The following is a 21,812-nucleotide window of genomic DNA, read 5'->3' as shown; positions in this document are numbered from 1 at the left end:
ACATTGGGTGAGTTACATATTTATTATATTGTTATCGTATTATACTTATAAAGTATACATATTTACTGAAATAATACATCTAATAATAATATCCTACAAATAAATTATTTATTCTGTTAATTTTACAAAGTTTTGCTTATTAAATTGTGAATTATGGTAATTAAAATAATAAAAATTGATTGCGAGTTCAAATCACTAATTCAGTTTTGAATTAAGATACACCTACTTATACATAAATCATAATAACATATATATATAAGACAAAAACTATTATAAAAAACTGAATAAATAGAATCAGATTTACTAGTTCAATTCAGTTGCTTACAAAAATGTTGTACTTTAACATCAAGTTTTTAATGGTGCTTATACTATCCGCAAGCATGTTTATCGAATCATGGTCATGCTCTGTTGATGACCCATCACCTTTATATGTTCGTCCAAGACGCTTTGTTAAACCAATTGCCAGCGAACGAGTAAAAAGAGAAATACAGAATTTGGACATCCTACAACCTATGGACGGGGGACTTGGTGACGATCTGATAACAATACAATAAATTTGTAACTCTCGTAATATGGTGACCTGAATATTTGAGTTTTTGCCGTATTATATATTAAAATATCACATTGCCAAAAGTTGTTTTTTCTTGAATAGTTTTTTAAAAATAAATTCATACTTATACCACCATATACACACACCATCAGTCTCTTGCACCCTAATATTTTTTGGCGAATAAGAGATAATAATATGTTATAATAATTTATACATAATTTGTTGCTTTATTACAAAGATTTTTAGCATATTTGTTTGTTTGGTTTGATGTAACACTCGTAAAAACAAAAATAAAATGAAATTAAAACCAAAAAAGTAGTTTATTGAAATTTGTAAAATTGCAAAATAATGTACTTTAAAGAAACACATATTTACTCTTATATTCTGTGACTTTTTCTGTTCTGAGGCAGTGGATTAATCCACCCAGGCACCTCCTGAGGGTTGTGGGCAAATAAATTCTTAAGTTAGTTTTACTAATTTTGGTTATTAAAAAGTTAATAAACAATTATGATACTAACGGAACTCCCCATTAGTTAGAATTCACTTTTGTCTTTTTACTAACCTTCTCTAACCTATCCATATCCTCCACCTGCATTTTGTATGACAAGCATAATGCATGAAAATATGTATTTAAGGTCAAAATGTCACTTTTTTTTTGGAATAACACCAAAATATATTAAGTAATTTTTTGACATAAAAATTGTAAATTTAATATTATTTATTCGGTCTATTATCATATTTTTTATTTTACTTTGGTTATTAAAATTTATGTATTCAAATTTGAATTATTGACGTTAACCTCGCATTATATTTTTATTATTGTAGTCAAAAATTTAATAAAATGAAAATGTTACCGAACACTACTCCTGAGGTGGGCAAAATTATAAAAAGCTTTCAATCAAAGATCTTCGCAAAATATAAAAGCAAATCACTGAGGAAATTTCGACACAATTTCGTTTAGATATTAGTAGCACAACAGTAATAAATCCCTTTATTGATTCGGGACTACATAGCCGATTTGCAGTTAAAACACCACTGTCATTAAAAAAACAGAGCGTTCCGTTAGATATTTGCAAAATCCCACTTACCAAACACACGTTTATAATTATTAAAGAGTGGTTTCTAATGAAAATGTTAATTGTGCTTGAATGGCAATCTCAATCTTCCGATCTAAGTTCTTTTGAGCACGTTTGGGAAGTAATAGACCGTCACATCCGTACAAAAAACATCCAAAGCAAACAATAACTTATTCAAACCATACGGGAGCAGTGGAAACGAATTAGTATTGGCACATTACAGAGAATAGTGACGCCACAGAAATATTTGTGTTATTACTAATTTTTTATGAATATTAATAAAAAATTCGAAATATGGCAAACTTTTTCTGCAAAACGTGAACAACCATCATCTCAACGGTTTCATAATTAATCAATATTTGTAATATTTTTTTCAAAATTTGAACCTAACTTGTACTCCTTTTGAATATCGAAATCACTCACACAGTCAACTCGAATTAAAAATATAAAAAATCTATTGAGTGAAGTCATACATTTAAAAATGAGACATTGGGTGAGTTACATATTTATTATATTGTTATCGTATTATATTTATAAAGTATACATATTTACTGAAATAATACATCTAATAATAATATCCTACAAATAAATTTTTTATTCTGTTAATTTTACAAAGTTTTGCTAATTAAATTGTGAATAAATAATTATGATAATTAAAATAATAAAAATTGGTTGCGAGTTCAAATCAATAATTCAATTTTGAATTAAGATACACCTACGTATACATAAATCATAATAACATATATATAAGACAAAAACTATTATAAAAAACTGAATAAATAGAATCAGATTTACTAGTTCAATTCAGTTGCTTACAAAAATGTTGTACTTTAACATCAAGTTTTTAATGGTGCTTATACTATCCGCAAGCATGTTTATCGAATCATGGTCATGCTCTACTCCGGACCCATCACCTTATTATGTTCGTCCAAAACGCTTCGTTAAACCAATTGCCAGCGAACGAGTAAAAAGAGAAATGCACAATTCGGACATCCTACAACCTATGGACGGGGGACTTGGTGACGATCTGATAACAATACAATAAATTTGTAACTCACGTAATATAGTGACTTGAATATTGAGTTTTTGTCATATTATATATTAAAATATCACATTGCCAAAAGTTGTTTTTTCTTGAATAGTTTTTTAAAAATAAATTCATACTTATACCACCATATACACACACCGTCAAAACTCTTGGATCCCCTAATATTTTTTGTACATAATTTGTTGCTTTATTACAAAGATTTTTAGCATATTTGTTTGTTTGGTTTGATATAACATTGGGCGAAACAAAAATAAAATGAAATTAGATCCAAAAAAGATTATTGAAATTTGTAAATTTGCAAAATGTACTTTATAGAAACACATAGATACTTTAATACTCTGTGTTTTTCTGTTCTGAAGCAGTGAATTAATCCGCCGAGACAGTGTCTTCTTGCGAAATGATTCGCCTTGAACTGCTGCAATTAGATCCTAAGGGGTTGTGGGCAAAATAAATTTTTAATTAAGTTAGTTTTACTAATTTTGCTTATGATACTAACGGAACTCCCCATTAGTTAGAATTCACTTTTGTATTTTTACTAACCTTGTCTAACCTACCCAAATCATCATCCTCCTGGATTTTGTATGACAAGTGAATGAGTCTTGCTCTCTGAAAGACTGGGTGAACATTTGGCTTCTCATGTATCTTCACTGTCTCCACCATAAATCTTCCCAGCCTCTTTTCAAATACCTCTTTTTATCATTTTAAGAGTGGTTTCCTTGGTAAGATTAAGATTACGTTTATAATAATAATAATGTAATATTAAACAATCTCTGGCTAACAACATTTATATAACATAAAGATTTAGTATTTTCACCAGTATAACATTTTAAAATTAGGCTTGTAACATTTAGTCTATACTCACTATAATAACTAGCAAGAATGATTCTTGTTCACCACCAGTCCATACGTGCCTCCTTACCTTTTATTTTGACATTCGAGGTCTTCATTTTATCTTATTCAGGTTTATATTATAAACATTAACCTGATTCCCAATTTTTTGATCATAATTCATAGTATGTAGATATAGTGTGGCCCATATGAAAGTAGGACATCCTCATAGAATTTGTATATTTCGTCTGAAGTTAATGTAGGCTCAATACAAAGAATAGTGATAGAAAGTTTAAGCCACAAAAATATTCGTGTTATTATTAATTTTAATTAATATTCGAATTGTTCTCTGTAAAAGTTTTACGTTCTTTGTGACAGAATTATTGCTAAAATAGTGTATGAATTTTTTAATATATTATATTCTTTCTTCTAATTTGATGATTATTACTCATTAATTAAAATATTTTACATTACAGGTTATATTCCCGTGGTTTTTCTAAAAACAATGTATTATTCTTCTGGTAATTACATTCTTAATTTATTGGTAATCATTTTTTGGGTTATTTTACTTTATAGATTATTACATTTTTATTATTACCATTATTTTTTTGTAAGTACAAGCTTAATTTATTTTACTATATAGATAATCGTATTGAATTTAATTAAACATATGTATTTTTATTCTTTTTTAACTTATTTCCAATTTATTGATAAATCTAATTTATTCATTTATAAGCATTTTAAATTGTATAAGAGAGCACCATACACTAGAGGAATAGATATGTGTTTGTTTTAATGCACGTTGTTTATATAAAATATATAAATATATTTTTTTGTTAATGTTATATTAATGTATTATTTTAATATACTTATTCGACTTTTATTTAAAAAAAAAATTATTCCCCTTATAAATTTACCTAATTATTAAATATTTTCTAAATTTATTTAATAATGAAATTTTAATTGGTATTAAACTATCAAAGAAATATAGAGTAAATAAAAAATTAATTAATAAAGTAGGGTTAATCAAATTTTTTAGAATTCAACCACCTAAATGACAAAAGTCATACATGAAAAACAAAATATAGATTTTTTAATAACATTTTTCTCTACATATTTTATTAAAACTGAAATCTATTGAAATAAGACATGTAATAATATAATAATAATTATATATCTAATTTTAAATATCATACAAATACATTATTTATTCTGTTAGTTTTACGAAGTTTTGCTTGTTAAATTGTTAATAAAAAATTATAATAATTAAAATAATAAAAATTGATTATGTTCAAATCAATAATTAATCAATTTTGAATTAAGATACACCTACTTATACATAAATCATAATAACATATATACCTATAAGATAAAAACTACTATAAAAAATCGAATAAATTCCTGCTTATATCACCATAAACACACCGTCAAAACTCTTGGATCCCCTAATATTTTTGGGGTATAAAAGAAAAGTAATTTATTGAAATTTGTAAATAAATTGTTTATTCTTCCATAGGTTTTAGGAAGCCCGAATTCTTCATTTCTTTTATTACTCTTGTGATGCCACTCGGTTTGATAAAAAGTCTCGTATGATAAAAACTTTTGTAAGCAGTCCTACCGGAATGACATGACAATGTTTCGATAAACTTGCGAATAGTGTAAGCACCAATAACAGATTATAGTGTAGCATTTTTGTAATTGAATTCAATTAGTAAATCTAATTCTATTTATTCAGTTTATTATAATATTTTATAATTATATATTATTAAGATTTATGTATAGGTAGGTGTATTTTAATTCAAAATCAATTTTTATTATCATAACATAATTGTTTATTTGCCCACAACTCCTCAGGAGCTAATTGTAGAAGTTCAAGGCGAATGGGCCAACATTTCGTAAGAAAACATTTATAATTTAATTATTTCAATGCCTCAGCAATTAATTCACTGCTTCAGAATAGATGAAGACATACAGAGTATGTGTTTCTTTAAAGTACATTATTTTGCAATTTATTTAATTTATAGTCGAGTTATAAGTTATATTTAAGTATTTCATATTTCATACTTGTTTATCATTTATTCAGAACTTTGTAATGATTCATGAACAAATCTCGTATATTTGATTTAATTTGTGACATAAATTGTTGGAAAACTATTCGAAATTTCTTGTTCCTCACTTTTTCCTCAATGATTTATTTTAAACAGTAGTTTGAGTGGTAACAAACAAATTAAAAATTGGAAAAATAGAAGACAAAGAATGGGAATGGGAGTGGTCTGCTAAATATTTTTTATAACACATATTTAACTAACTGATATGGATTTAGAAATTATTTAAAAAACCAAATCAACCATTAATAGTGTAGCACCAAAAAATACAAAGACGGTGCACATGAGCATTAATTATATAGTGATTCGCAAGATATATAGCGTGATCATTATTATAGCTTTTTAAAATGTTAAATATTGCAGTCATAATTATTTTATTTAATGTGAACTGTTAAAATAATATTAATTTAGAAATGTTTTTGTACAGTATTATAATAACTTATATAATATTTTCTTATTCTATAAAATGTTACATTCTATTATTTTGAAGTGAGCTGAAAATAAATATAGCTTTTAATTTTTAATATATTTTGGTAACTTCATTTTTATCAATTTATATTCTAATTTAATTCATTATATTTGCCATTATATATATTTTCTAAAAATCGTAAAATATTTTATGTTTTTCAATTCATCACATTCAGTGTTCCGTAATATTTTTATTGTATTTATATATTATATTGTTTATTGCTTTATTATTGTATTTATCTAATTCATTATTTTATTTGTATTTTATTATTTATTATTTAAACCATAAAATGTTCAGGTTCGCCGTGATCTTTGTCAAAACTAAACACGTGAGTTCTTATTAGAAACAATTTTTTTGTGATAATAATTGTATATAGTGTCACATATGTTGTGTTAGTATTATGTTTATTATTCAGTTTGACTAATTATAATTTGATTTGAACTAAATTTTGAGAACTAGATGTTAGGAGAATTCAGGATGTCAATGATATCAAAATTGAAGAAGTAATGTCAGTTTTCCATAATAGTTGACGCAACGCAGTCAATGGAATAGGAACAGAACAATTCATTGTGTATTTACGTTTACTATTTTTTAACATTTACATATTCAGCTATATAATGTTATAATTTATATCTACTTGTAATTAAGTATTTTAAATAATTATTTTTTTAATAATTTAACAATAAGTTAAACTGTGCGTTTAAAATATATTGTAATTTTATTCCTATAAAAATTATATTTCTTTCTAAGTAATCTTATTGGACATTAGATCCTATTAGATACAATGTTTTTACTAAATATTATTATATCAAATTCGTAAAATTGAATATTTTTGGACTCTAATATTCCGGAATATTGTTTCTTATTGTATTTACCATTGGCTTTACAATCAAGTTCCATTACACTGATAAAATGTTTTTGATAAATTCTATATATATACGAGATACTGTGGGAGTCCCAGGCTGAGTTTGTGTTTGGAACTAAATTATTTGTGTTGGCAACGTAAAATTCGATTGGCCTCACTGCGTGGTGCAATGGCAGTTTTACATGATATTGACAGATATAATTCGAATAAAAAAACACCGAATGGAAGCACGAATTACTTGGCAAATGCGGATAATTATAGCGATACAATGTCGTCCGACAGCGAAGATATAAGGGAGGAGTTGAGGAATATCGAGAGCGTGATTACTTTGACCAGGAACAATATCGATGCGCTGAACGAGAAATTTGCTTGCTTTCAGAATCCGCCGTCGATGTATTTGCAGGAATACGAACATCTGACATCGAAACTACATGATTTGTTGGCACAGAAGAACAGATTGAGGGACCAGTTGAGCGGCGGCAGAGACAGTCCCGACGACGCGACCGATTCCCAATATCATCCTTCATATCAAGAAGTTAAATATGACACGCTGACAAGAACGAAATTCCTGCGGGCCCATTTGCCGAACCAGCAGCGAACCAGTGTACAAGTGCGCGAGGGCCTCACTCTCAGGGACGCCCTGGCCAAAGCCATGAAACTGAGAAACCTGATATGTGAAATGTGCAGCGTTTATTTGGGGGGCACCGATATCGTCGTTAACTGGGACACCGACATAAGCACGTTGAATTGTGAGGAAATCACTGTTAAAATTTTAGACAAATTCCCAATACACACCAGTATTTCACACAATTTTGTCCGGAAGACATTTTTCTCATTAGTGTTCTGTGAATGTTGCCGGAGACTTTTGTTTCAAGGATTTTCATGTAGGACTTGTGGATATAAATTTCACCAAAGATGTGCTTCTGGAGTACCTGCATTGTGTCATCAAGTAAGTATCATTCTTTGACTAGAACTATAATTTTGAGCAACAAATTTCTAAATAACAATAATTTTTTACAAAGCGTAATAAATAACTTGTTACTTTTATTCAGTTAGTCACTTTATTCTGTGGATATTTTAAGATATATAAAGTATATAATTGATTTTATTTCAATGGTGTTCCATTGTGCAACAACTATGATGACATTATAATTCATTTTTTGCAAATCGATGTAAAGCTTCTTATTTAGCCATAGTGTCATTGATTAGTTTAATGTACTTAGTCTTATGTATATTATTAAATTGTAGGAAATATTGTAATAGTTATCTAAAAAATTAATTGTAATGATTGTGTTCAATAACAGCAGCTAATTATACCACAAATTGGCTTAATAATTTTTAATATTGATATAAGAGCTTTTAAGTACAGTATTGGTTAAACATTAAGCACCAAAGTAAATATTTTAGAATCAATATTTTCTAACAAAATTCTCACTAATACTTTAATATGTCATAAATAAATATTGCATGATTGATTTTTCTTTCTAATATTTGAACAGATAAAATAAAATAACAAAATAAAATTTGTATTTTACTTTTAAGCTGATGTTCCAAAGAGTTTGAGTGAATTAAAATTAATCTAACAGTTTTGGGATAATAGTACATAATCATTATAATTTGTGTTGAGAGATTTGAATATAATTTATAAGACTATGAAAATACCATGAAGTTTAATTTTGAACCAATTCTGTTGAAAACCCACGAGAATAGTTTGTTATAATTATTTTGCCTTTGCTTGCCGCTTCTTATTATTTTTGTTTCGTTTCTTCCCATCCAGGACAACTTGTCGTTGATCTACGAGCGCATATTGTGCGACAGAGAGTCGGTGGCGGGGATACTGCATCCGGGTAGGGCCCAGACCAAGGCCGAGCCGGACGACATTGAGTTTCGTCCTCACGGTACCCTCGGACGCCAGGACCGGTCAAGTTCCGCGCCGAATGTGTGCATAAACAACGTCAACGTGAAGCAGACTGCGGGCGAGGAGATGCCGCCGCGGATCCGTCCGACGCTTCCGCGACTGGATCTCTCCGAGGTGCACACGGTGAACCAGGAGTCGAGGGTGACAAACCAGCTGTCGCCGACCAGTTCGGCGCACCCGAAACGACCCAGGGCCCGTTCGGCCGACGAAACCCGACCGCTGTTGACGACGAGGGAGAGCATCGAGGACTGGGAGATACCTGCCGACGAGATACTAGTGGGGTCTCGGGTGGGGTCGGGCTCCTTTGGGACCGTCTACAAGGCCCACTGGCACGGCCCGGTGGCCGTCAAAACGTTGAACGTCAAAATACCGACCGTTGCGCAGCTGCAGGCGTTCAAAAACGAAGTGGCAGTTCTGCGTAAGACTCGTCACGTTAACATACTTTTGTTCATGGGCTGCGTCAGCAAGCCGAAGCTGGCGATCGTGACGCAGTGGTGCGAGAGTTCAAGCCTGTACAAACACCTTCACGTGCACGAAACCAAGTTTGCCATATTCACACTGATAGAGATTGCGAGGCAAGTTGCTCAAGGCATGGACTATTTACACGCCAAAAACATTATACATCGCGACCTGAAGTCCAACAACATTTTCTTGCACGACGATCTGACCGTGAAGATTGGTGACTTCGGATTGGCCACGGCCAAAACGAGGTACTCTGGCTCGCAACAGTTCCAACAGCCAACCGGCTCGATTTTGTGGATGGCTCCGGAGGTGATACGGATGGAGGGAGAGAATCCGTATAGTTTTCAATCAGATGTTTACGCTTATGGAATAGTGTCCTATGAACTATTAGCTGGACATTTGCCTTATTCTCATATTAGTAATAAAGATCAAATTTTGTACAGGGTCGGACGTGGTTTTCTCAAACCCGACCTTAGCAAATTGAGGTCTGACACACCGAAAGTTATAAAAAGACTTTTAATCGACTGCATTAAATTTAATCGTATGGAAAGACCGTTATTCAAAGTTATCCTGGCAACTATAGAAAACTTCTTGAGCAACCACCCCAAGATTAATAGATCACACTCAGAACCAAACATGAACAGAACTAATCTACAGGACGATTTTACCTATTCGACTATACCGAAACTTCCGGTGGCCTTTGATTCGTCCTCTAATTTTCTATATAATTTGAGGGCTGGGAACATATAGCAGTCGGCGAAGAAGAGACGGAGCAGGTTTAAACGCGGGGAACAAAATCACTAAAGCAATTGTTGTTTATATTGTATAGTTTTTTTTATGGAAAAGATTGTGAAATATTGCATATAAATAATTTTAGTCGCTACTAGTAAGTTATTATGTATTGTATATTTATATTTGATTTGTTTTTTACTAAATAAAGGTCATCATACATATTTTAATTAAGTGGTTATTATTTAATAGAAAATTAACATATTTTTCTCGTCTAATAAAAGTTAGGTTAGGTTTATTGTATATGGAAATTGTAAATAATAAATTATTACTTATTCCATTAAAAATCACATATTTTGAAAATTTTCTTTTTTGATATTAAAAAATGAACTTTCCATTTTTAAGTTTGAAACTATTTTTTTATATGAGTATAGTTTAAAAGAGGGCTTTATTATTTTAAAGTGAATATTCATGAATATTTTATATTATAACTTTTGAAAATAGCTTTTAGCAATTTGTAACTTGCATGGTGAGGCTTTGCATTAATTTTGTGCATATATCCTGGAATATTTTTTATTCTATAAAAATTATTAATTTTTTTATTTTTTCCAACCAAATAATAAAAGTATATATATAATATATATATATATATATATATATATATATATATATATATATATATATATATATATATATATAAAATTCGCTCAATTAAAAAATTATAGGAATAAATAAATAAATATTTTGCACCTTAACATTTTTATTAAATTTTATTTAGGTTCAATATTCAAAAAATAAATAATATTAAAAATAAAAATATCTGCAAAATTGAATGCCTTAAAATGTTAAAAAAAGTTAAAGTGTCACAAATATGTATGTATGATTTTCTAAAATAAGACGAAGTCTTAATGAACAGTTTGGTATTAATTTAATGTAAGAATCAAAAATAAGTTAATTTAGTTTATTTTTTTTAAATATGCTTTTTTTAAGAATGTTTTAAAATGAGTCAAGTATAAACGTTAAAAGTTTAAGGAATTCAATTAGGTTTATTGAAGAGCTCCTGCCAAAACTTTTGGTAAGTTGGTGGAGTATGTTTTTAATTACATATTTTAAAATATATCTGTTTCGATAAAATTGAGAATAATTTCAGTTGGTGGTTTGTATTTTCCAGTGTTAATATTGTATTGTGATTGTCCATTAACTCTCTTATCATTTGCTATTTTTATATATTCTCACTAAATATTCGCATGTCCACGTGAATTGTCATCTGTGAATTTCGCAGTTGTACTGTATTTTTAAATATTTATTCCCGATATATCTAACACTTACTCGTTGATGTCACAATTTAAACCCTTTCTAGCATGCCATGACCTCGAACAACTCACTGAAAGACTAACACTTGTTTCTGGTTTAGGACCGAATTACCGACGCCTACTACAGAGCCCTTCTGACACGGCCGTCGGACACGAGCGCCGGAATTTTGCATCCAGGACAGGCTGGTTATCTACAAGCCAGACAATCACGCCACCCCGGCACGTTGGCTCATCACGATCGGTCCAGCTCGGCGCCCAATGTTTGTCTGAACAGTGTCAAAGGAGCTGTCGAGGATTGCCCTCGTTCCCTGTCGCTGAACAGAGCCGGAAATGATGGTGAATGCTCTCCGCAATGCAGGAGTACTCAAGCTTCGCCCACTGGGTCTTTGCAGCCTCGACGTCCCAGAGCACGATCCGCCGATGAGAGTAAACCTTTGCTAGCGCCGAGGGAAAGTATTGAGGACTGGGAGATCCCGGATAAGGAGCTGCTGATCAAGGAACGTGTTGGATCAGGTTCATTTGGTACTGTGTTCAAGGGATACTGGCACGGACCGGTAGCCGTTAAGACTTTGAACGTTCAGACTCCTACTGTATCACAATTACAGGCGTTCAAAAACGAAGTGGCAGTTTTACGTAAAACCAGACACGTAAATGTACTCTTGTTTATGGGCTGTGTTACGAAACCCATTTTGAAAATTGTAACTCAATGGTGCGAGGGTTCTAGTCTGTATAAGCATCTGCATGTGCAAGAAACGAAATTTGCACTATTCACTTTAATAGAAATCGGACGTCAAACTGCTCAAGGCATGGATTATTTGCATGCCAAGAGTATAATCCATCGCGACTTGAAGTCGAACAATATATTTTTGCACGATGATTTGACAGTAAAGATTGGGGATTTTGGACTGGCCACTGCCAAAACTAGATGGTCGGAGACACAACAGAATCGACAGCCTACTGGGTCTATTTTATGGATGGCACCAGAAATAATACGTATGCAAGAAGATAACCCGTACAGCTTAGAATCAGATGTTTACGCATTTGGTATAGTGCTTTTCGAGATGCTGACGGGACAATTGCCTTACAGTCATATTAATAACAAGGATCAAATCCTGTTCATGGTGGGACGAGGTTTTCTAACACCAGACTTAACGAAAATCAGATCCGACGCTCCGAAAGCCTTGAAACGATTAACCGAGGATTGTATTAAATTCAACAGAAACGAACGGCCTTTATTTAGACAAATCCATGCCTCCTTGGAGGGACTCTTAAGGAACCATCCGAAAATAAGCAGGTCAGCATCGGAACCTAATATGAATCGAACCCAATTTCAATCTGATGATTTCATTTACGCGTGCCCGAGTCCAAAGACTCCAGTCAATTTTGGGCCAGCGAGTAATTTCCTATTCCATTCTACTGGCATCTCCAATATCTAAGTGCATTTGTTCATAACACAAAAATCTAGATCTCAAATGTCAATACTATTAATTATAAATATTATTTTGTAAACTTATATGTTCGATGCATAATTATTATATATATTTTTTTTAAGTCACGTAATGAATAGTTTGCGGTATATGCAGTATGTTAGGGCTAACATTGTAGGGCTTAGCAGCATTATTATGTGTAAATTTCATGTACATTGGATTTCATAAATATTTTGTTTTTTTTAATAAACTATAACAAAATCTTTTTTGTTTTATTAGTAAATTAAGTTAAATTAATATAAGGCATATGACTTTTTGAAACAATGATTTATTTAATTTAAATAATATATACTAAATAAAAAGCCCAAAGTACTAGCTATATTTATTTATAAATATGATGGTAGAGAGTAATGTTACATAATTCCAAGTTTTGAGGTTTTATAAAGTTGTAATATACAGTGTTAGAAAAAATATGGAAAATTTTTATCCCCTAGGATTTTTCATATCTGTTGTAATGGAGGTAAATAAATGAGATACTTCGTGTTTATCGTTAGTATACTAGTATTGCTGCTCATCATTTTTTGTTTCGGGCTTTTTATTGGATACTTTTTTCAACAAAAAATTATGAAATATTATTTTATTTGCGGTCACTTGTTTATAAATTGTTAACATTGACACATTGCAGAGACTGGTAGATTTTATGCCTAAAAGATGCCAATCGCCACAAAATATTAAAACATTTAAATTATTATTAATTTTTTGTGGATATTAATAAGACAGTCCATACTTTTCTTCAGACTAAATTGAATTTTTATTTAAAAAAGTAAAAACCTATGATCAATAGATCGATCTTACAGTAAATTGGATTTGTTCAGATTTGCAACAGATTAGGGAAAACATTAAGTAACATTTGTAACAAGTAGATAAATGTTTCATACTTTTTTCCACCACTGTATATATTATACAAATATTATTGTTATAATTTAAGTATATTGAAATAAACTCACAATATTTAAATATAGAAGAACTTATTTTAATTTTAATCTTAAACTAAAGAAAATAAAACTTAATTTTTTTTTTTAATTTTCTATTGTATGATTTAATCTTTTTTATATTTTTAGTTATAAGACGTCAAACAAGTGGCGGTATGTATTGCGTTGGTTATCTTGTATTTCAGATTAGATTTAAATTGTCAGACGTAAGTTAGGTTATGTTTTTATTAAAGTTATTTTAGGTCCTACATATAGTCTTATCGCCTAAGCCTGTCCTTATCAATTTCTTGTTTATATAAAATTTAATTGGTAATTATAAACTGTACTGTTTCACCACGAATACCACTTTTAAATGAGTTTAATTAGATCGGCTTCCTGCCTAGTTAGACTTGGATTAAAGGAACATTCATCCAGAAATATTTATACAACTTCCGTAAAAATGGTTGAGGAAATTAAAAAGAAATTCGTCTTGCCTGCTCGATATGCAGGCAGTGAACCCAGTGTTTGGTAAGCCATGACATTTGTTGTGTAATAGATAATAACAATATGATTTGATGTTTAGGAATGAGTACATTAAATTGGCTGCTGAATACAAACCTCTGAATTTAGGACAAGGATTTCCTGATTATCCACCTCCGACTTATGTGACAGATGCTTTAAAGGCAGTTTCCAATAGTGACAATGTGTTCATTCATCAGTACACTCGTGGCTTTGTATGTTTACTTTTCACATGAAAATAAAGATAACCTTTAGCTCTAATATCATGTGCTTAAAAAATGGTTCATTTCTAATATTTTAGGGCCATCCAAGACTAATTGAGGCCCTTGCTAAACTCTACTCGAAATTGATTGGTAGAGAAATCAACCCTCAGACTGAAATATTGACAACATTAGGCGCATATGAGGCTCTTTTCTCATCAATTATTGGGCATGTAGATGTTGGAGATGAAGTCATAATAATTGAACCATTCTTTGATTGTTATGAGCCTATGGTGAAAAGTGCTGGTGGTGTACCCAAATTTATTCCACTCAGATTGGTGAGATTTTGTCAAATATGTTTATATAATATGGTGTGGTATAGTTGGACATAATGAGTCACAATGAAAATACATTTCAAATTCAAATATGCAAATTATTTTAATTAAAATAATATATATAATTATTGTCTAGAAGTTTAAATGACTTTTCCAACAAAAAATATTACCAAATTTATATTTCTAATGAGTAGAAATCTTTATAAAAAATAATCGAGTTCCGTCTGATAGAAGCAAAAAAAGTTTACAACAAACAAATGTAAAATTGTGATACGATAAATTACTATTTTTTCATATCAGTTATTACACATTTATTTCTATAAATAAATTAAACTATTTAAATGTATATTAAAGAATAAACAATACATTAAATGTTTAAATAAACAAAAAATGAACTTTATACTTCATATACTTAAATTAAGTTATTTATTTAACTTAAAATTTTAAAATAATAGTTTGTTTTTATAAGGAGTTATCAGTGGTTGTTTAATATTATACTATTATTAAAAAAATAAATGAAATAAATAATATATGGTATAATATTAATTATAAGTGTCAATACCACATAAAAGTTGCTAGTTAATTTAATTCTGATGCATGCATATGCATATATCTTATGTCCACCTAAACTGCAGTTACCCAATTTTTTCTTACTTTTTATTTGATGAAGTGCAGCAAGATGTTGAGGGAAGATTGCCGACGTCTGCTGATTGGGTGCTTGACAAAAAGGAACTGGAAGAAATGTTCAACAGTAAAACAAAAATAATTATTTTAAACACACCCAACAATCCTTTAGGAAAAATATTCACTAGAGAGGAACTAACGTTTATTGCAGACCTCTGCAAGAAATGGAATGTGCTCTGTATATCTGATGAAGTTTATGAATGGATGGTGTACAAGCCACAAGAGCATATTAGAATTGGTATATTTAATGAAATTATTATAGAAATCGATTTTTTATTGGTTCTTTTTATAGCTACTTTGCCGGGAATGTGGGACAGAACTATTACTATTGGATCAGCTGGAAAAACATTTAGTGTGACTGGTTGGAAACTAGGATGGGCATATGGACCACAACATTTACTTGTTAATCTGCAGCTTGTTCATCAAAATTCTGTTTACACTGGTTGCACTCCTATTCAGGTGTTTTATTACTTAATAATTGGGAAGTAAAATGAAAAATCTAAATGTTTTCCTTTAGGAAGCCACAGCTTTGGCATTTGAAAAAGAATTAGGACGCTTAGGACAAGATGATAGCTTTTTCCTTTCTCTAGCTAGAGATCTTAAGGATAAAAGGGACTATATGGCTAAATTTTTGGTAGATGTTGGAATGAGACCCACCATTCCTGAAGCTGGATATTTCATGATTGCTGACTGGAGCCCACTAGGTAATTTTTAACATTCTTAAATAAATGCTATGCTAATGCTATGTTATTTTAGAATCTAAAGTCGATCTGAATAGTGAAAAGGACAAATACAGGGACTACAGATTTACCAAATGGATGACCAAGAATGTTGGAATCCAAGGAATTCCACCCTCTGCATTCTACAGTACACCAAACAAAAAACTAGCTGAAAACTTTGTCAGATATTGCTTTATCAAGACCGACGAAAATCTCCAAAAGGCTGCAGATATTCTTCATAAATGGAAAGAAGGAAAATAAAATTATTACGTGATGTTATTTGAACTTTTATTGTCTGTTGTTAACATTAACTAATATATATTTTTGTTACATTAATTTTGATTGTATAATTTTCTTTCTATATATAACTACTGAATTTTATGTGGTAAACACATATTACAACATAGAGTAATTTTATGTACTGAAATCTCCTCGTAGCCAACGTTTAGCGTCACGAGAATCGTTTCCGTATGTTTTTCCAAATCTGTCAAAAATTAACAATAAATATACAGTTATTGTTGCAAGAAATAATAAGAGATAAACCTGAAAATAGCACCAGGTATGTGTCCTCCATAGTTGGGCAGTTGACCTAGATGTCGGTGATAGATTTCAGCGGGTGAAATCAGCAAAGGTGGATCCGGTCTGGAGATTGTAACTGGCGACCATTCGGTACTCAATCTTTTTCTGTAGTTTGCTGTGAAGTCGCAGAGAGCACTATTGGTCATCGCCTCATTGCTCTTGCCAAAAGAGGCATAGCCAAATGGCACGTGACCAGTAAATCCTACGAAATAATTTTAATTTATTGAATAATTCATGTTGGTGTTTATTGTCTTTTATTTGTTGTAGTTTACCATATTTTTGTTGTTGACTGAAGGATCTGTATCGTTTATCGTCCATTTTGAATTTGTCAATTTACATGTTTTACTTTGGGAGTATGTGACAATTTAAAGTTGTCAATAAAATTCCATAGTTACTTTAATAAGTATTATTACTATTTATTATTTTTATGTATATGATAATATGACTGAATTTTTTATTAATTTTATATTTTATTTATTATCTTTAACAATCTTTTAAATTTACTTTTAATTGTTTGACTTTATTATCATATTTGTACTTCCATTCACATAACTCTCATTTATAAGTTACAAAAATAATTGTGTATATAATGCAAAATATACGTTACCTGATTTGAGATGTTTATCAGGATCAGCATTGTCCATAAAGTAGGGGCTCTCACTGGAATGTCGGGGAGGATCGAGTGGTGGTTCATCCACCGGTAGATTTCTTATCACAGCAGCACATTCGGGCCTTACTTCGATCAGAGGCAATTTGAACTGACTTTTTACCAACTAAAATAAATTTTCTTTTATTTTAGTTCTCGTTTTTAAATATGTGAGTATTTAAAAAACGGCATGATCTTATATTGTATTAAAAGAAATTAAAATATAAAATAAAAATACAGTATAAAATTGTTTTATTTATACTTGCATCGCTATGCCGAAATTGCTCCATTTTGTCATATCTCCTAAGTGCATCATAATGAGCCTGCTCTAACTCGTATAAAGCATCTTTTGTGTAAGGCATATTATGTTGAACTTATGTTATAATTAACTAGAATCAGAAGAATATCTAACAATGTAATTCAAGCACTATTTTGCAGGTTGCTAAGGCACCAAACAAGTTAATCGATTTCGGTTTATTTACTCGTCAGTATTCTAAATTTCTAGAGTGATTTTTTTCTGATTCTATTTAAAATTTATTGCATATTATTTATGGTGGGAAAAAAACACGCAGCAACAAAGCACAAAAAGGTAAATACTTGAAATTTAATATAAAACATCTTACCGCTTTGTCTTCTAAAGTCTTGGGATCCCATTTACCGCTTTGTATAGCGCCAATAATCGCCAATTGATTGAGAGCAGCCTGGTCGGCGTTTTGCAATTTTTCAAATTGTGAAAGAGCTTCGGTAGCTTGAACGGTGTATCTTTGGCCGAAACGACTGTGTTCTCTTGGTACAAATCCTTTAAATATTGAATATTTTTATCGACTTAATAAATAAAATGGAATGTACAGACCTTCATAGCCAGGAACCATGGGATGCTTATACACTGTATCTCCGAGTCTCTCATTAACTATGTCTATGTCTTTGGTTGGTGGTCGGTATACCTAGAACGTTATTCTACAATTTAAATGTAATGTAATTGTAATACTATACTTGGTAATCATCTTTGGTTCTGTCAGACAGGACTAGTTTCTCGGCATGGTGAACAGTAGGATCCAATAGAACTTTATGAGTGGTGGTACCAAATGTATCACCTATTCGGTACTTGTACTGAGGACAAAAACCTGTGTATCTAAAATATTAATTAGAAAACACAATAAATTAATCAATAAATTTAGACTTACCCAGGTATAAAATGGGGATTAGGAGTTGAAACCAAATCCATATTGAAAATTTTGATTTATGAAACTTGAATTTGGAAAAAATTAATTGTGACCCATCCCCTTAATTAAAATTTATAACTAAACACATTTATAAAAAGTATTTATTATCATGACATTGTCAATTTTGATAATTAAAAATACTATAGTTACTATATATTTTTTGCGACTAAACAGTATTTAACATACTTAATTAGTCTATTAAAAAGGGCTAACAATATTTATGAATTTCTATAATTTACGTACCAAATTACGACGTTTTCGTTTCTTATAATTATTTATTTTCTTTGATATACACATAGATTTGATTGTACAGTGTATGCGGTCGGTGTTACATTTAATTTGGAGGATTTTACCGACACTTAAGTAATTGAGGGTTCCGCTTTACTTACCTCTTAATGTAAAGTTTTTTAGTTTATATTTTGATCTTTTGCAAATGCGTATGTCAAAAGTTAATAGTATAGATATAATTATATGCTATGCTATATTATATATATGTTTCAATAATAACAAACGAAACATTGGGGTGAATGCAGAAATCTTGATATATAAGGATAAAAAAGAGTGTATTTAAAAAATAAGCTTTATTATGTTAGGACATGTTTCTCATGTAACTGCGTAACAATTTATTTATCAAAGAAAAACGTTCCATCTGCCTTTGTGGAAGCATGTTCTCCCATTACCACTTTGACATTCAAGTCGCACAATCTAGTACGGAACAGGGCCACGTTGGGGCATGCAGTTGCTTTCATCCTTTTCGTCGTTATGGACTCAATGAATATATCATGGGACATAGAATGACTGCAGAAAACTAGAATCAATATACATGTTTCAATTTTTTGGTTTGAATTTAGGGTATTGGAGAGGTGTTTTAATTCATTAGAATCTGGATTACTCACATGTGTCCACGATGTTCACCTCCAGACATCCTGGTTGTAGGGGTCCGCCATTGTTGATGTAAAAATCCGCCGTTCCGACCGGACCGAGGAATCCGAAAAATCCGGCGTTGGTGTGAATACCGTCCACATAATCCGCATCGTCTCCAGATAGTCTCAGTTCCGGCAGCATTTTTATCGGAAACTCAAATATCGGCGCCGCCGAATCCAAAGCCGTAATGCGGCCCACTTTCGTTTTCAGCTCCTTTTTCACGCGTTTGCCAGCGAACCCCGCAATATGTGCACCTATACGAAGGTTCAAATTAAAGAACAATTCCTATTATTAAGGAGTACAAACCTAATGAGTGGCCAATCAGATGAATATTTTTTAAAAGCTTCTCATCTTTGTTGACTATTTTTAAAATAAAGTCACCTAAAATCTTGCCAATATTCATGGTACTGCTTGCCGCATGTATGTAGTTTTTTTTGGAGTGTTTTGTCCAATCCAGTGAAAGTACGTTGGTGATACCAATTTTTGCATACGAGTTGACAAATCTTTTAATAAAGGATGCGTCCCCTTTAAAACAATTGGTTACTTTTGTATCCCTGATTATTATTAATAATGTTCACCTTCACTTTGCCAACCATGAATTATAATTTTAATTGGTTCTTTAGCGTTAATTTTGTTCACGGAATCTTCGTCGATTTTGTCGTATGAGCCATTTTTGTTGTGCAACAAGAAGTTTAGATCTTGCGTTCTAACGTCTCGGAAATAGAAGTTTTTTGTCATTGTCAAGATTTCGCTTGTTGTTTCATTGAACAAGTTTTCCAAAAATTCGTTTGGTGTTGGTATTCTTGGAAAAGGGGGCTCTAAAAAAATCAAATAAGAGATTTTCAATGAGGTAATTTGAGGAACAATTTACTTGGACCATCTTTGATAGCATCGCCCAAAAGTTTAGCAGGATTCAATAAAGTTTGGGCCGCTCCTGAAAATAAAAGATTAATCGTAAATAAATTAATATATATTAATATATAACCCAGTTAATATTTGTTACTATTAATATTTAAAAAATTAAAATGTTATGTTTCAAAATAATAATAATTAAATATTTGCATAAGATATTTATTGACAGACAGGATTTGGAACTTGGGGGTGTCAAAATACTTTACTGGGCGCATTTTTGAAGATGCCATCTAGAAATTCCAAAGGGTTGGGCAATATTTGAGATGATCCTGAAAATAATTCATTTTTTGAATGAAAATAGACAACAAAGTAATTTGTCCTGAGTAGTTCACATATATTTATTAAAAGTATTAATAAACATGATATAATTCTTTAAAACATTACATAAGAGAGAATGCGTACAAATAGTAATAATTTAAATCTGAAAACAATCAGCAACAATTTATTACTTGGAAATAATTAAATGGTATTTTTTATAGACATAAGATGTCCTTGCATACCAACTACTATTGGAATCAAGTAAAAAGAGAACATTTCCTTTTGAAATCGTATCTAAAACCACAATTAAAGTAAGTGTGAAACCATTCAGGTTACTAATTTAAATTATCAGTTATGAATATGCATAATTGGTCAAATTATCTAAATGATTAAATTATCATGTTTATTAACAAATATATTTATTGTGATCATCGAATAATAATGCAAAAGCTTTATAACATTAATTCCTCACCAAAGGGAGTAAAATTGATTACAAATTGATATTATTATTATTATTATTATTAATATTATTACAAGTATTATAATTATATATAAAATAATAACAAATCAAAAACAAAATATACAAATGATATGAGTAAAAATATTGTTTGTTTTGCTATTCAATGAGATTAAATATTATTGTGATCATTAAATAATAATACAAAAGCTCTATAACATTAATTCCTCACCAATGGGAGTAAAATTGATTAAAAATTGATAACATATATTATTATTATTATTATTGTCAAATTTGTTAATTAATTTTATATTATATCTTAAATTTTTAGTGTAAATGGCAAAAATTGTTATCTTTTATGAAATAGATTTACTCACCAAAGGAAACAAAAACTAAAAGTATCAAAAATTTTAAGAGCATCGTGTGTACTATTATAGGGCTGTGAAACAAAACTAACAACAAAACCATATGAACAAAGAACATATGCAAAGTTAAGCCTTTCACAATATGCAAAGCAAAGTAATGAAGGTAATATTATTTTTTTAATAACGATTAATTGGTTTTTTTATCGCAAAGAACATAAGTAAACGGAATT

The 21,812-nt window shown here is 30.4% G+C and overlaps 5 protein-coding genes across 7 annotated transcripts; 3 read left to right on the top strand and 2 right to left on the bottom strand.

Annotated features, from left to right (window-relative positions):
• The first annotated feature begins 7,111 nt into the window (after positions 1-7,111).
• Positions 7,112-10,280, top strand: LOC109597414 (raf homolog serine/threonine-protein kinase Raf-like). The gene is made up of 2 exons (XM_020013086.2): positions 7,112-7,890; positions 8,719-10,280. Exons 1-2 carry the CDS (start codon positions 7,210-7,212, stop codon positions 10,069-10,071), a joined length of 2,034 nt encoding a protein of 677 aa, XP_019868645.1. The 5' UTR covers positions 7,112-7,209; the 3' UTR covers positions 10,072-10,280.
• Positions 10,281-11,051: 771 nt separating this feature from the next.
• Positions 11,052-13,045, top strand: LOC109597407 (raf homolog serine/threonine-protein kinase Raf). Its single transcript, XM_020013079.1, has 2 exons — positions 11,052-11,060; positions 11,465-13,045. The coding sequence occupies exons 1-2, from the start codon at positions 11,052-11,054 to the stop codon at positions 12,797-12,799; spliced, it is 1,344 nt and encodes a 447-aa protein (XP_019868638.1). The 3' UTR covers positions 12,800-13,045.
• Positions 13,046-13,967: 922 nt separating this feature from the next.
• Positions 13,968-16,554, top strand: LOC109597412 (kynurenine aminotransferase). Of its 2 annotated transcripts, XM_020013084.2 has the most exons (8): positions 13,968-14,091; positions 14,149-14,289; positions 14,345-14,495; positions 14,582-14,818; positions 15,491-15,737; positions 15,792-15,958; positions 16,017-16,203; positions 16,256-16,554. In XM_020013084.2, exons 2-8 carry the CDS (start codon positions 14,222-14,224, stop codon positions 16,477-16,479), a joined length of 1,281 nt encoding a protein of 426 aa, XP_019868643.2. In that variant the 5' UTR covers positions 13,968-14,091; positions 14,149-14,221; the 3' UTR covers positions 16,480-16,554. The 2 variants fall into 2 exon arrangements, with proteins under 2 accessions (XP_019868643.2, XP_049821388.1); XM_049965431.1 differs by having other exon boundaries at positions 13,992-14,289.
• Positions 16,555-16,565: 11 nt separating this feature from the next.
• On the bottom strand, positions 16,566-18,768 carry LOC109597413 (UPF0605 protein CG18335-like). Its single transcript, XM_020013085.2, has 7 exons — positions 18,628-18,768; positions 18,437-18,575; positions 18,297-18,387; positions 18,067-18,242; positions 17,405-17,570; positions 16,762-16,999; positions 16,566-16,702 (listed from the first exon to the last, which is right to left on the bottom strand). The coding sequence occupies exons 1-7, from the start codon at positions 18,666-18,668 to the stop codon at positions 16,633-16,635; spliced, it is 921 nt and encodes a 306-aa protein (XP_019868644.1). The 5' UTR covers positions 18,669-18,768; the 3' UTR covers positions 16,566-16,632.
• A 460-nt stretch (positions 18,769-19,228) lies between these two features.
• On the bottom strand, positions 19,229-21,689 carry LOC109597415 (phospholipase A1 4). 2 transcript variants are annotated; one of them, XM_020013088.2, is made up of 7 exons: positions 21,595-21,687; positions 20,709-20,771; positions 20,462-20,524; positions 20,169-20,408; positions 19,897-20,115; positions 19,563-19,844; positions 19,229-19,474 (listed from the first exon to the last, which is right to left on the bottom strand). In XM_020013088.2, the coding sequence occupies exons 1-7, from the start codon at positions 21,683-21,685 to the stop codon at positions 19,290-19,292; spliced, it is 1,143 nt and encodes a 380-aa protein (XP_019868647.2). In that variant the 5' UTR covers positions 21,686-21,687; the 3' UTR covers positions 19,229-19,289. The 2 variants fall into 2 exon arrangements, with proteins under 2 accessions (XP_019868647.2, XP_019868648.2); XM_020013089.2 differs by lacking the exon at positions 20,709-20,771 and having other exon boundaries at positions 21,595-21,689.
• Positions 21,690-21,812: the final 123 nt, after the last annotated feature.

Source organism: Aethina tumida, chromosome 3 (assembly GCF_024364675.1).
Source record: "Aethina tumida isolate Nest 87 chromosome 3, icAetTumi1.1, whole genome shotgun sequence".
Classification (NCBI taxonomy): Eukaryota; Metazoa; Arthropoda; class Insecta; order Coleoptera; family Nitidulidae; genus Aethina; species Aethina tumida.
This window is presented reverse-complemented; position numbering and strand designations above follow the sequence as displayed.